General features: G+C 35.4%; 1 protein-coding gene across 2 annotated transcripts; it reads left to right on the top strand.

Annotated features, from left to right (window-relative positions):
- Positions 1-1536: 1536 nt before the first annotated feature.
- Positions 1537-14753, top strand: LOC127250865 (regulatory-associated protein of TOR 1). 2 transcript variants are annotated; one of them, XM_051274303.1, is made up of 23 exons: positions 1537-2323; positions 4326-4428; positions 4767-4849; positions 5161-5334; positions 5433-5549; positions 5640-5797; positions 6556-6710; positions 6809-6953; positions 7049-7127; positions 7759-7860; positions 8411-8494; positions 8600-8710; positions 9247-9600; positions 9748-9934; positions 10100-10714; positions 10884-11216; positions 11292-11415; positions 12107-12231; positions 12343-12488; positions 12617-12718; positions 13464-13549; positions 13837-13921; positions 14003-14753. In XM_051274303.1, the coding sequence occupies exons 1-23, from the start codon at positions 1988-1990 to the stop codon at positions 14339-14341; spliced, it is 4143 nt and encodes a 1380-aa protein (XP_051130260.1). In that variant the 5' UTR covers positions 1537-1987; the 3' UTR covers positions 14342-14753. The 2 variants fall into 2 exon arrangements, with proteins under 2 accessions (XP_051130260.1, XP_051130261.1); XM_051274304.1 differs by having other exon boundaries at positions 5161-5319.
- The last annotated feature ends 220 nt before the right edge of the window (positions 14754-14973 follow it).

Consider the following 14973-nt stretch of genomic DNA (forward strand, 5'->3'; position numbering starts at 1 on the left):
CGATTAGTTGTTTGTATTAAAATGTTTGGTAAAACAAATGTTTGATATTAGCTGTTTATACGTAAATGACAATTGATGACATTTATATTTTATTTGTGTTTCTAATATATTCAATTATGTTCTTTTGAGTTTAGAATGTTTAAAATTTTTTGTTATTAGTTATTGAAATTATAAAAGTGTTATTAAAGTATTTATTTTTATTACAGTTAGATTTAAGAAATAATATATTTTTATTAAAATATATAAATAATTTTTTCTATTAAAAATAATATAAAATATAAAATAATAAATTTTGAGTATTACGATAGTTATCGATTAGTTCATTATATTTATAATCTTCAATAAATTTAATTTATTTAATTCATTTTTAGTATAAAATTTATATAATGTAATTTTAATAAGAAAATAAATTATTAATATTTATATTTTCTATTTTATGTTAATTTTAATAAATTTATATATTTTATAATTAAAATATTTTTTATATAAAAATTAATTATTTTAAATTTATAAAAGTAAAATTATAATATAATAAAATATTATAATATAATTAATAAATAATCAAAATATATCTATTTGTGTAAAATACATAATAAAGTTTTAAGGACATATAAGGAATAAAGTTGTTTTTTTTTTTTTTTTACAGAAAAAACTATTTCAAAACGTTGGGTAAGTTAGCTTTTCAGAAATTAGCTTTTTGGGTCCAAAAAGCTATTCCAAAAAGCTAATTTACTAAACATTTACATTAGTTTTTTGACTGGTCCTAAAAGCTGTTCAATAAACTAAAACGTCTTCAAAAAGCTATTTGTCAAACACCCCCTAATATTATTATGATCTTACAAAAATACATATTTAATGTAATTTTTCTTTTTAAAAGTATTCATTCTATCCCGAATTAAATGACTTTTGAAATTCTATAGTAAATTAAAAAATAATACTCCCTCCGTCCAATTTCTATTGTCCTAAAGCATATTTGTACGGTTTTTAGTTTTTAAGTGATTGTCTTTTTGTTATGAATCAACAAATTTGCCCTTAATTGTATAGTAGAGATTAAAAATAATAAATGAATGAAGGATAAAAATGTAAAATTTGTGTTTAAAAAAGAAAATAGGATAATAGTTTTTGAACGTCCAAATAGAAAAGTAGAAAATTAGTTTGTGGACGGAGAAAGTAATATTTATTAGCTAATGAAAATATGTAAGAATTTTTTATATTTGATTTTATATATAAAATAATTATATATGTTTGTAATTAAGTAAAAATTAGTATTAGTCTAAGATAAAAAAAGAGACGAAAATAAAAAATTAACTTTTTAAATAGAACGGAGAGGAGCAATACAATTTTTAAATTATTACGAATAAGATTTTTTTTAAAAAAATATACCATTACTTTTAAAACACAAATTCTGTCTAATTTCAGTTTTATTTTATCAATATTACGACAGTAGGATTTTCCTCTAAAAATAATAATAAAAAAAAAAAAATAAATAACGAGTGGAGTAATAAAACCCTCAAATATTACATTTGACAGCTCCGCTTTTGGTTTTGCTCCAACAGGCAACAGCCACACTCGCTCTCTCTCTCTCTCTTCCCCTCTCTCTCTCTCTCATGTATATCTACGCCTCCATCGATTCTTCCATCTGTGCCGCCGCCGCCGCCGCTGTGACCGTCACCGTCACCGTCACAGCCGGTTCGTACGCCTCTGCTGCGTAGAATCATCTAGAGCTGGATTCTCTCTTCTTTCTTCTCCCAATCACTCTGCGCCGTTCGTTCACCGGCTTTGTCGATTAATCACCACTAGCCACCGAAACCTAAATCTCACCGGCTTCATCTCCATTTACATCTGGAAAACATCTGGGGCCGGAGCTTGTTCGAGGCTTCGTGTTTCCCGATTAATCGGTGCGATTAGGGTTCTTGTTATGTGCTGTCCCCCGATTTCGGTTCGACTAGGGCAGGGCTAAAAACTATTGGAGAATTAGGGTAGTTTTATGGCATTGGGGGATTTGATGACTGCTTCTCGGTTTTCACAGTCTACGGCGTCGGTTTCGAACAACTTGGACCAGTTGTCCGCGAATGGGAATCATGTCGGAGAGGATGGCGAGAGAAGTGTTTTTGGTGGGGAAGCCGTTGATAGCAGCAGCAATGCTCGGGATTATACTGAGGAAGCAAGTAGTAGCTACACAGCGATGACAACCACAACAAGCATGGCATATTTGCCGCAGACTGTTGTGTTGTGCGAGCTTCGGCATGATGGGTTTGAAGACTGCATACCCTCGGGGCCTTCAGATAGTGGTTTAGTGTCTAAATGGAGGCCCAAGGATCGAGTAAGCTCCATGGTGTCCTCTTTGTTCTGTTTGCAATTTACCATTCAAGTTTTCTTCGCTGAACTAAATTCCTGATTTCTTTTGAGTCTCCTAATTTAAGGTTTGCTAGAAGATGTGAAATTATTCGTGATGGTATTAAGCTAGGGTCTTTCATCGTATACACACTAAAATTCATGTAGGGCTTACTTGCAGTTGTTGCTTCTCGAATTTTGTTGACTTGTTGTAGCTATCACTATAATGCAGGGTGTAGAAATGATTAGTAGCAATTCTGTTTGATAGTTTGTGGCATTGAATGAGCTTCATAGTGATTTTGCAATGATGCAGGCTGCCTTGTGTACTTCTATGATGGTAATTTACTAAATTTGTGAACAGTTGCTTGTGTGCTCAAGCTGACTAGATTGCAGGGGGATGCAAGTATGCAATTATTACTGTGAAGACTCTATAACGAATTAGTTATAGTTCATGATGATTACCTGACATTTGTTGTTGATCAGGCTTTCTCTATACGCCATGCTTAAAAGATATATGCCAAAGATACGATTCTAAATGGATACTTTCTGTAATTGCTAATAAATTCGACTTTTTGACACGTGACAAATGATTACTGGCGATAGTATGCTTTTAATCCATTTTCTAAGACGTGAAAAGTGTCATCTACTTTATTGTGTAATACTGTAATACAATTCATAGCTGCATAGTAATTAATAGCAGGCAGACCCTCTCAAATGATTTATTCAAGTCAACTGCACACAAGCATCTCCTTGAACCAAGTTTACATAAATAAATTAAATACTTATACTCCTTTTAGTTCTTAGTAATAGCCACATTTTAACCCTATCTTACACCTTTTGTTTTGTTCTTTCTCTTCAGGTTAAGTTTTAGTATTTCAAAATGATCTTGACATATGTTAAGACGTAATACCGGTGATAATTTCCTAAATACTATATTAATAATATTACAAATTATTGAGACATGTTTAACCAAACTTGAAACAAAAATAATTTTTAAAAAAAAGAGTAGTGGTTAAATGGGAAACCTATACAGATAAGGAATACCAGAAGAAAGAACAATAAAGAGGGGAAAACAAGTGCGTTGGACAGGAAAAAGACTTAGGCCAAAGCTTAATCTTATATTTTTTATGCTTGATAAAGAAGTATTATGAGTCTTCATGAGCGCTGGTAGATGACATGATGTCACCTAATTGCATGTTAAGAGCTTTGTATCGTAATGTATGCAACTGTGCATGAATCAGCTTCTCTGTACTTGGTTTCTAATATCAAACATGATAATTCTTTGAGAATTCCCTTAATGCAGTCCAAGTTAGTTTTTTAGCATTCCAATGTTTAATACCTGTCAAAATATGAAAGTCTTGTATTTGAAACAAATAATCATTCCAACATAGGACACAAACTCATACATGATGTTTTGATGATTCTGCTGTATGAAAATTTCAATTCATTCAGGACTGATGTTGTTTTATTTTGCTGTTTTGGAAGCCAATCAAGATTAGATGTATAGGATCTATTCAAGCCCCATGTATTTGTGATCTTCTAATAGGAGTGTCTTTCATGTGAATGTTTGTGCAACCATGTTTTCAAAACTGTCAGATGCTTCATGGTGAAAAACTAAGCTTGTTTTGGTTTGACATGGATATTTCTCTTGGTCCAGAAGTGTAGTGAGCTTATTGTTTCTTGGATTCTAACGATAGTTTTAACTTGTTACAGTATGCGTTTCTCTTGAATTTTTTATACATAGTCCTAGCATATAGTGTTTATGTGCTGTTGAAGACTACTAGCCAGAACTATAACTAGAACGTCTGTCTTAGGGCAGTTGATTTGGGTCAGGGCATATCATTTCTGATAATGAACTTTCCCTTTTGCATGCTTGTTCAATTCAATTCCTTGCCGACTTCACTTTATGGTTTATTTCCCTTCTGTAACCTATAGTTTGTTTTTCGGACAAATTGTTTAATGAAATATTGTTACTTTTTATTCACATGCAGATGAAGACAGGATGTGTTGCTCTAGTCTTATGTTTGAATATCAGTGTTGATCCCCCTGATGTAATAAGGATATCTCCTTGTGCTCGGATGGAATGCTGGATTGGTATAATTTCTTCCGTCCATTATTCTTGATATTCTTCCTTCTGTATGATAACTGTACTGCAATGTAGTTGTATCTACTTGATTTCTTCCTGTTTATCATTCTGGAGAGGTTTAGTCTAAGTTGCACCTGTAGCTCTGCCATTACTTATACCTCACCATATTGGTGATTTCATGCCTGGACAGACGAGCTCCCTGCTTGTTTAGCAGTCAATATCATAATGGGAGACCTTTGCAACTAGTACATGTGTATTTATCTTTATAGATAGGGTAACTTTTGTGGCTTGTTTCTGTATGCTAATAAAAATGTATTGTTTGAATGCTTTATCACTGTCTTTATAGACCCATTTTCAATGACACCCGAAAAGGCTATTGAAGCAATTGGAAAAACCTTGAATCAACAGTATGAGAGGTGGCAACCCAAGGTATGATAAGTTACTGTTACTGCTTCCTTTAGTAAAGGATGCTTTTCTATTTCAAAAATAAAAAAGATGCTAGCATATTTCTCTTTTATATTGTTATTTTCCTTGTAAGTTTAAAAACGTAATTAAGTTTAAAACTCATTGCTTCATATTGTATTGTAGCTGAACTGCATAATAGAATATTTTCTAGTATGTTGGGGAAAAAAAAATTTGAGAGAGAAAAAAGAAAGTAAAAAAGTATTGAACACATTTTTGCCAACATAAAATTGTTAAATATGGGTTTTCTTCTTACATATTTGTTGGCTTATGAGCAGGCCCGTTACAAGTATTCCCTAGATCCCACCGTTGAAGATGTCAAGAAGCTCTGCATGACATGTCGCAAATATGCGAAATCTGAGAGAGTTCTTTTTCACTACAATGGACATGGTGTACCCAAGCCAACACCAAGTGGTGAAATTTGGCTATTTAATAAGGTCCAAGTTTCACTGGTCTCTCCCTGCGCTCTGTCTACAACCCCCACTTCCCTCTTACCTCTCTCCCCCCATTTCCTGTTTCCTTACCTGTTCTAATTTAGCTGTTTCTGTAGAGCTATACACAGTACATCCCGCTACAAATCATTGATCTCGATTCCTGGTTGAAGACCCCCTCAATATATGTTTTTGATTGCTCTGCTGCTGGATTTATTGTGAATGCCTTCATTGAGGTAAAGTTTTCCTACGAAGAAAGCTTCATTCGAGCTAGTGAGTTGGTTTTAACCTTTTTTTCTTTTTTTCTCTATATTTTAACAACACAGCTCCAGGAAAATAGTACCTCAAGTTCTGGGTCTTCCATGAGGGACTGTATTTTGCTAGCAGCCTGTGAAGCTCATGAGACGCTACCACAAAGTGCTGAGTTTCCTGCTGATGTATTTACTTCCTGCCTTACAACACCCATAAAAATGGCACTAAGATGGTGATCCACAACTCAATTTTATTCCTAATTTGAATTGCCATTTACATCATGTTTTTGGTTTATGTTCCATTATTATGTAGCTATCACCAGTTGGTTAGTGTCTGTTGTTTGTGTTGGTGAAATGAAGAATAGTCTATCTCCTCTCTCTCTCTCAGAATGTCCTGTAGGTGGCTCGAACAGGATGCAATTGCATATTCTCTATGAGCTATATTAAATTGAATGATTGAAAAAGAATGAAATCACTTGTTGATATAATCCTATGTGGATTTTTTCTATTTTTTTTAAAAATAGTTATTGTTCATTGAAACTAACTAGGCTACTAGCCTTTATTAGGAGTCTGAATCCTGAATATCTAAACATGTTAATTTTTCTGATATATAATTGTCTTCGCTTGATAAGATATTTTTTGATCATGCATTTTGATGACCAATTACCTGTTCAGCTAGTTTATTTGTTTTTGTTTTGTATCTTTTCTGTTTCCTGTATGGTTTCAACCCAATTGCAGGCTCTCACTATCAGAGGTTTCTCATGTGATGGGTTGTGTGCTACTTCATGAATTTTATCTCTTTTGAATGTATGATATCTTCCTTTTTTGTCTTCTATCTTGTGAATGCAACTAAAGGTATTTGTTGGGAATGAATGTTATGCTTGACTTGGTTGGCAATTATCTTTGTTTTCTATTTTTTCGGTTTTGCCATCTTGTTCCATTCCTCTCTTAAAAGTTATTGCTAATAATTATGTGGTTCATTTTATTTCAGGTTCTGTTCTCGGTCACTTCTTCATGAATCAATTGATTATTCTCTGATTGATAGAATTCCTGGCCGCCAAACAGACAGGAAGACCCTTCTTGGGGAGTTGAACTGGATATTCACAGCTGTGACTGATACTATTGCATGGAATGTACTTCCTCATGGTAACAAAGACCTAATGTCATTATTTCTATGTTTTATTCTAATCTTAGCTATCATATTTTGTTCTTAATCTAATTGAAGGAGACTTTGAATGCTACAGATTTATTCCAGAGATTGTTCAGGCAAGATCTTTTGGTTGCCAGCCTGTTTCGAAATTTTTTGCTTGCTGAAAGGATAATGCGGTCTGCAAATTGTTCGCCAGTTTCACATCCAATGTTACCACCAACCCATCAGCACCATATGTGGTAACTATTTGTGCTTGTCTGTCAAATGTACATCTAAGACATGTGTTCTTCATTAATTGGTATTTATCTGTGTCTTATATCCTTGTGATTTGCAGGGATGCATGGGACATGGCAGCTGAAATATGCCTTTCTCAGCTTCCAACATTAGTTGAGGACCCAGAGGCCGAGTTCCAGGTATCTCTGATTATTACTTGTATTTTGTGCAGTTCAGAATTTATCATGTAGCGTTGATGTCGCGATTATCTTATCCAATTGACAATTTAGTTCTCTTCTGGCTCACTTTACATTTAGCAATTAATCACAACATTCCGCCTAGATTGACCTCGAGGGCTGGCTTTGTTGTTGTATTTCATTAACCCTGGATTTTATCAATGGCATTTAAACCATCAAATAACTAATTTACCTTTAGATACTTTTATGACTTGTATCATTTTGTTTGTTTAGGTAGTTTCAACTTTTGTTTCCTACCTTTATTTCCACCACTAATTGTAGCCACCCATTAAACTCCAAAGAAATGTAGAGCAGAGGAAGTTGAATAAAGAAATGAAAAACAAAAATATTATGTATTCGTTTTGATATTCCAATAAATTGGTTTATACTTGAGATTCGATGATATAGAAAAATAAAGGAAATTTTAGAGTACTCATTATAAAGTGAGTCCTAGTTGGTGTACTGTGAAATAAAAAATCTGTGGAGTACTTGTGTAGAAATAATGGAGAAATTTAGAAAGGGCACACCTATCTTATATATGATGAGGTAATACCCTATCCTAATTTATATATATATATTTTTTTGATATCTGCAGCCGAGCCCATTTTTTACACAGCAGTTGACAGCTTTTGAAGTGTGGCTCGATCATGGATCTGAACATAAAAAGCCACCAGAACAGTTGCCAATTGTACTTCAGGTAGCAACATTCTTGTTTAACATGGGGACTACCTGTTTATGCCTGCTATATAATTACAATTGTAAAAATTCCCGTATTCACGTGTATGTATATGTGTGAACATTAATTTTCTCTCCAGTTAAATAAGCTAATTATTGAACATATTTCCAGAAGGCAAAGAGGACAAGTTTTTTTTAAAATGTTTAAAATAGTTGTCGTGTTCGTGCTTAATAATTTTCTTATGGGCATTTGTTTCTCCCCTATGAATGGTATGAACAGATTATTTGCGGGCTGATACTAAGAAGTCTTAGTTTAGTGAATTTAATCAACTGTATTTCTTAATAATAATGCATTGGGCAGTTTTCTACAGTCAAAGATGTCCAGTGATCTGGTGTCTCTAGAAAAAAGGAAGATGTTTGTGTTCTTCACTGGTTTTGACTTTATTATTATTTTGAATAAAATCTTCTATTATATTTCTATATCTATGAATTGTCTGATCCTGTTTACATCATCTCATTTGTTTGGATAAATAATATATTTGAAACAAGTTCCCTGTCTTTCTGCTATCCAGGTTTTACTCAGTCAATGCCATAGATTTCGAGCTCTGGTACTTTTGGGTAGATTTTTAGACATGGGACCGTGGGCTGTGGATCTCGTAAGTTTTACGCGATTCATTGTTGATTAATCATACTTCATACTTAAGGTTTGGATGAATATGAATCTGGGATATGTATATCCAATGTTTCTGTTCCCCTTGCAGGCTTTATCTGTAGGAATTTTTCCATACGTATTGAAACTACTACAAACCACCACTCCAGAGCTTCGGCAGATTCTTGTCTTTATATGGACAAAAATACTTGCTCTAGATAAGGTAATAAACATGGAACACTGTTTTTAATGAGCCAGTATTCACTTGTGCGAACTCCTTCAGGCATTCCCTTGTTATTGTTTTTTCTTCAATTTTAGCTTTGAAAGAGTTGCTTTATAAATAGCGCAGCTTCATTATTGGAACTCCATCAAAATATGCAGCTGCCAGCCTGCCACGGCATGTTTGTAGCTGTGGTTAAACTAAAACATTGATTTTTGCAACACCCTGATTTTTCCTCAAGTTAACATTTAATTTTACATGTTAGGCTCTTTTAAATGATATTGATAGTGACTTGGTAAGGTTTGTGTGAATATTATCAATGTATGCTGATTCTTATTATTTTATGTTATCATTATAGCTCTTAAGCTAGCAATCTATGCATTATCAGGGACTATTACTGCTTTTAAAGTGTCTTATATCTTAAGGTAGTAGCTACTTGCAAAGGTCGACATTTGTGTAAATAGCGATGGATATTATTATGTGATTTTTTTATTTTTAATTTATATGTGGAGCATTTACACCATTTTGTGTTTCTGTAGTCTTGTCAGGTTGATCTCGTGAAGGATGGTGGACACACATATTTTATTAGGTTTCTTGACAGTGTTGAAGCTTATCCTGAGCAGCGTGCAATGGCTGCATTTGTTTTGGCTGTCATTGTAGATGGCCACAGGCGTGGCCAGGAAGCCTGCATTGAAGCCGACCTCATTCATGTCTGCCTCAAGCACCTTCAGCGCACAACCCCTAGTGATGCACCAACCGAACCATTATTTCTTCAGTGGATATGTTTGTGTCTTGGGAAGCTGTGGGAGGATTTCATAGATGCCCAAATGCTAGGTTTGCAGGCTGATGCACCTGCTATTCTTTCGCCCCTGCTTTCTGAGCCCCAGCCTGAGGTTTATTTCTTTAATATTTGCTGTGTACTTGTGTTTAACTATATTCATATATATGTATATTATACTTTATTAATCAATCCCTCCTATAGAAACTTTTCATGCACATGCTTACATGGTGTACCTGTTTTTGTGAATATATTCTGAAAGGTACGTGCAGCGGCTGTTTTTGCTCTAGGCACTGCTCTTGATGTAGGTTTTGACACATCACGAGATCTTCATGGGGATGAAGATTGTGATAACGATGAAAAAGTTCAGGTTGAAACTAGTATTATCAAGAACCTTCTGAATGTTGTTTCTGATGGAAGTCCTCTGGTTCGGGCTGAAGTTGCTGTAGGTATGTATCGGCATTGTTGCTACCATGAAGCATTGTGTCTATGCGTACTTTGTGTTTTCTCCTCATTTATTTATTTTTCCATATCTTCTTCAGTCATCTTTATTATTAAGTTAGCTTCTTATGTTATCCCTTTTCATTATTGACCAACTTTATCAATACCTGCAGCTCTGTCCCGGTTTGCTTTTGGCCACAACAAACATCTAAAGTCGGTTGCTGCTGCATACTGGAAGCCCCAATCAAGTTCTGTGCTCACTTCACTGCCATCTTTTGTGGTTAGGGGCTCTGCTAGTGGCTATACAACTCCAACACACTACATGCCCCATGGAAGTATAGTTTCATCACCTGTTGCTCCTTTAATTCGTCCTGGAAATGACAGCCAATCTGTGGGTCGTGATGGGAGAGCATCAACCAGTAGCCCTCTTGCTACCCCTGGAATGATGCATGGATCTCCACTATCTGATGATTCATCTCAGCATTCTGATTCTGGGGTGCTGAATGACTGTGTTAGCAATGGGGTCCTCAACCATTCAAAGAGAAGGCCGCTAGATAATGCTCTATATTCCCAATGCGTATTAACTTTGTGTAATCTGGCCAAGGATCCGTCACCTCGTGTTGCCAGTCTTGGGAGGCGAGTGTTGTCCATCATTGGCATTGAACAAGTAGTTGCAAAATCTATTAAACCTGCTGGTGCAAGCACTCGTCCTGCTGAGTTAGCTACAACAGCTAGCACTAGTCTTGCTGGATTGGCTCGTTCATCTTCTTGGTTTGAATTAAATGGAGGTAAGTCGAGCTAATTGTGTGTACTATTATATTTATTTTTATGTGGGTGGCGACTGGTGAGTAATCTTATGCATTTTGAGTTATCATTCATGCAGTACTAAAGTTGTGTTCGCTTTTTATTTGTGTTATTAGCTACACTTTTTGTTGATTTTTTTTTCTTTTTTTCCAGGTGGGCATGTGCCACTGACTTTTAGAACCCCTCCAGTTAGTCCTCCCAGGTCAAGCTATTTGGCGGGTATGCGAAGAGTTTGCTCTTTGGAGTTTAGGCCAAATTTGATTAGTTCTCCAGATTCTGGGCTCGCAGATCCTCTTTTGGGTTCATCTGGACCATCTGGTGCTTTGGATCGAAGTTTTCTTCCACCATCAATGATCTATAATTGGAGCTGTGGTCACTTTTCAAAGCCACTTCTCACTGCAATGGATGATAGTGAAGATATAGCTACTAGAAGAGAGGAAAGGGAGAAAGTGGTCCTGGATCATATAGTGAAATGCCAACACTCCTGTAAGTTATTTACCTGATTTTTAACCAACAACGCCCTCGAACTTTCTATATCATAATATTGTAATTTCTTGGCAGCTGTAACGAAACTGCATAATCAAATTGCAAGCTGGGATACTAAATTTGAGACTGGCACCAAGACTGCTTTGCTGCAGCCTTTTTCACCTGTTGTCATTGCTTCAGATGAAAATGAAAGGATTAGGTGGGGATTTCTGTGGGGTTTGTTACTCATAAGCTTAGTATGATTGATTTGCTGAATGAGTTGTCAATGTGATGTTCTTATGGTACTATATTGTAGTTTTTGTTTTTATATGTTCATCTAAGAAGATAAATTGGCGTAAGACCAAAAGATTTTCTTCTTGATGACCTGGCTTTGAGACTTCATTGTGGGTTACACATGAGAGGTCTTATGAAAGAAAGCAGAGTATATTGAAGCTGAGTGATCACTGTGCTTGTTGTTGATATAATTATAGCATCATGATTTTCACCAAACATTTCCAGATGATCACGATGGATTTTTTTTTAGATTATATAATTGCACAAAATTGTGTAACATTTATTTGAAAATGTCATGAAAAAACATGTTCAGTAGTATAGAGATAGAAGTGGTGAAAGATTTTTCTGCTGTTTGTCTTGCAAAAACTTTCAAGTTGCATGCATGCAACAGAACACGTCCCCTGTATACAAGTTCATAATATATTTGTCATGAAGGCTGATAGTTTGAAGCTGCTTGCTATTCTTTCTCATCTAGAATATTTCTTAAGCTAGTCAGTCAATCCTTGTGAACTCTACCAAAAATTCTTTTGTGAAAAGCGTAACCTTTTCTTTTTTTCATTCACTGATTTGTGTATGTTCTTTGTTGTGAATGAATTTTTCTGCATGCTATTCATCAGGATATGGAATTATGAGGAAGCAACTCTGCTGAACAGTTTCAGCAACCATGATTACCCTGATAAAGGTGTTTCAAAGTTGTGCCTTGTGAATGAACTTGACGAGAACTTGCTTCTTGTTGCATCAAGTAATTTGTTTACCTTCAATGGAGTTCCTTGTGGATTATTATTATTATTATTAGTATTAGTATTATTATTTTAGTTGTATCTAAATTCTCCCTATTCTTATGCTGATACAGGTGATGGAAATGTCCGGATCTGGAAAGATTACAGTGTAAAAGGACGACAGAAATTAGTTACTGCTTTTGCTTCAATTCAGGGCCATAGACCTGGTGTCCGCAGTGTGAAAGCTGTTGTGGATTGGCAACAGCAATCTGGATATCTTGTATGTTATTGCACTTCTAACTGTTATATTATGTTTTAATGCATTTAATTTATAACGTTAGCAGTTACAAATTTATGCATCTTCCTCTTTCTGACTGTCCATTAATCTCCTCTATTTGGCTGCGCTAGTTTGCTTCTGGTGAGATTTCATCAATCATGGCTTGGGATCTTGACAAAGAGCTACTTGTCAGTTCCATTCCCTTGGAATCTGATTCTAGCATTTCAGCACTGGTGGGTTTTAACTATAACTGAACTTGATGATTTTTTGTTTGATATTCTGAACTTTGTTTACTCATTGCTATTTTATTTTATTGTTCTTTTGATCTTGGGGATTATGAGTCACTATAATGAATTCTGATCATTCGTCCATTTTTATAAATTTTCCCATTCCTTATATATTTGTTTATAATTACATATATATATATATATACATAAGTTGGCAAGGCTTCATTGTAATTTATCTCTAGGTATACTATTCATCTCCATTGGACAAGGGAACATTTATGACTAAGTCTCTTTGTCCATCAAAACATTGCGCATGCCCCTTGCATACAATTCTTGATTGCATCAGTGTTCATCTCCTACATTATTCATCCTTCTATTAAAAAATTCTCGAACAAAAGTTCTGTGCAGAAAGGTTTTGATGTTTGACATGTGGTCTGTGACCTCTGTTTTCTTTGCATGTATCTGAGGCACCAAGCAAGTTAATTAAGTTCCACTAACTTCCACCCAATTAGTGAACTATCATGTCCGCCTTCTCCTTTATTCTATTATTTCTTGGTGTTACAAAGTACTTATCCTAAGTGGCAGATCTAGCAGGTGTAAGTGCTGCATAGTGCTCTAATTCTAAGTTAATAAAATATGAAGTGAATAAGAAGTGTTAGCCTCTTAAATTTTCCTGGTTGACTTTGTGTACTCTATAGTCTGTCCACCGCACTTGGACTCTGCTCTACTGAATAATTTTGATTTCGTGTAGGCTGCTTCCCAAGTTCACGGAGGTCAATTTGCTGCTGGTTTCATGGATGGTTATGTCAGGTTATACGACATTCGTACTCCTGAGATGTAAGCATTGTTTGACCGTACTTATTTAATATTTACACCATCAAAAGCTATAAATCTTTATAAACTGCTGCTTTTCATATGGCTGCATAACCATCAATCCATACAAACATCTACATGTGTTTCATATTGGCTATGTATAGCCCTTTGTACTTAGTCTAAAGCTTTCACGCTCCTTCTATGTCATATTCGTGAACACTGGAGGATATGACGAGCACATTTTGTTTTTTCTTTTTACCATTATTTTTAAAGGTTAGTGTGTAATATTTGTATGTTGCTTTCCTATGCAGGCTCGTTAGTTCAACTCGCCCTCACACACAAGAAGCTGATAAAGTTGTAGGGCTTGGCTTCCTACCTGGTCTGGAACCGGCAAAGGTAAGTTCTCCCCTCTTCTCAATATTATTAAGGTACCCTCCATTATAGTGCTTGCACGTCTTGACAATTTCCACTTTTCAGATCGTTAGCGCATCACAAGCTGGAAACATTCAGTTCCTAGACATGAGACGGCCCATACCAAAATACCTTACAATCGAAGCCCATAGAGGTTCTCTCACAGCTTTAGCTGTTCACCGGCATGCCCCCATCATAGCGAGTGGCTCTGCCAAGCAACTAATCAAAGTATTCAATCTTGAGGGCGATCCACTGGGGTCCATCCGCTACTATCCGACTTTCATGGCACAGAAGATAGGAGCTGTTAGCTGCCTCACCTTCCATCCTCATCAAGTACTACTCGCTGCTGGCGCAGCCGATGCCTGCGTCTCAATATATGCCGATGAGATCTCTCCTCCTAGGTAAATTCTCTGTTATTTTAAAAGCCATGCGTGGATTCCCTTCCTGTCACAATTTCACCAGACCAGATTGTCCCAAACTACAGCCCGTGAAGATCAATCTTCGAGGTGTATTTAAAAAAGACTAAAAAAGAAAGAGTTTATATTAAATTGAGCCTTCCTTGATCGAGTGGACTCAAAAGTTTTTATGGAGGCTTTGGTGAATAATCCATCTGTCATTGTTTATAGGTGAACAAAGTTGTAAATATTTACCCCTCTGTTTTCTTTGGTGTGCTTGTCGTATTTTCTGTGCTTTTTCCATTTTCCAGAGCTAAATCTGTAAAGTCTTTTCAGTCGCAATTGGGTTATTGGTAACCTGGTCAAATGAATGGATGACTGATGGATGATGTTAATTTTAGTGGGATTTGCAATTTATTCTACATCGAAGGAATATTGTGACTGCCAACTTATAAGGCGGCGGCTACCGTGCTTAATTTTACAGCATGCGGTGTGTTGTTTGACAACACATGATATTATCACACTATATATACTCCCTCCGTCCCGGTGCAAGGTTGTTGTTTACTTTTTGCACGTAGATTTTTTAATATTACTATTATAATGAGTTGTAGTAAAAAAGATGAAAATACTCCTATTACAATT

The sequence above is a fragment of the Andrographis paniculata genome, unplaced genomic scaffold, assembly GCF_009805555.1.
Source record: "Andrographis paniculata isolate CXL003 unplaced genomic scaffold, ASM980555v1 Contig38END, whole genome shotgun sequence".
Taxonomy (NCBI): Eukaryota; Viridiplantae; Streptophyta; class Magnoliopsida; order Lamiales; family Acanthaceae; genus Andrographis; species Andrographis paniculata.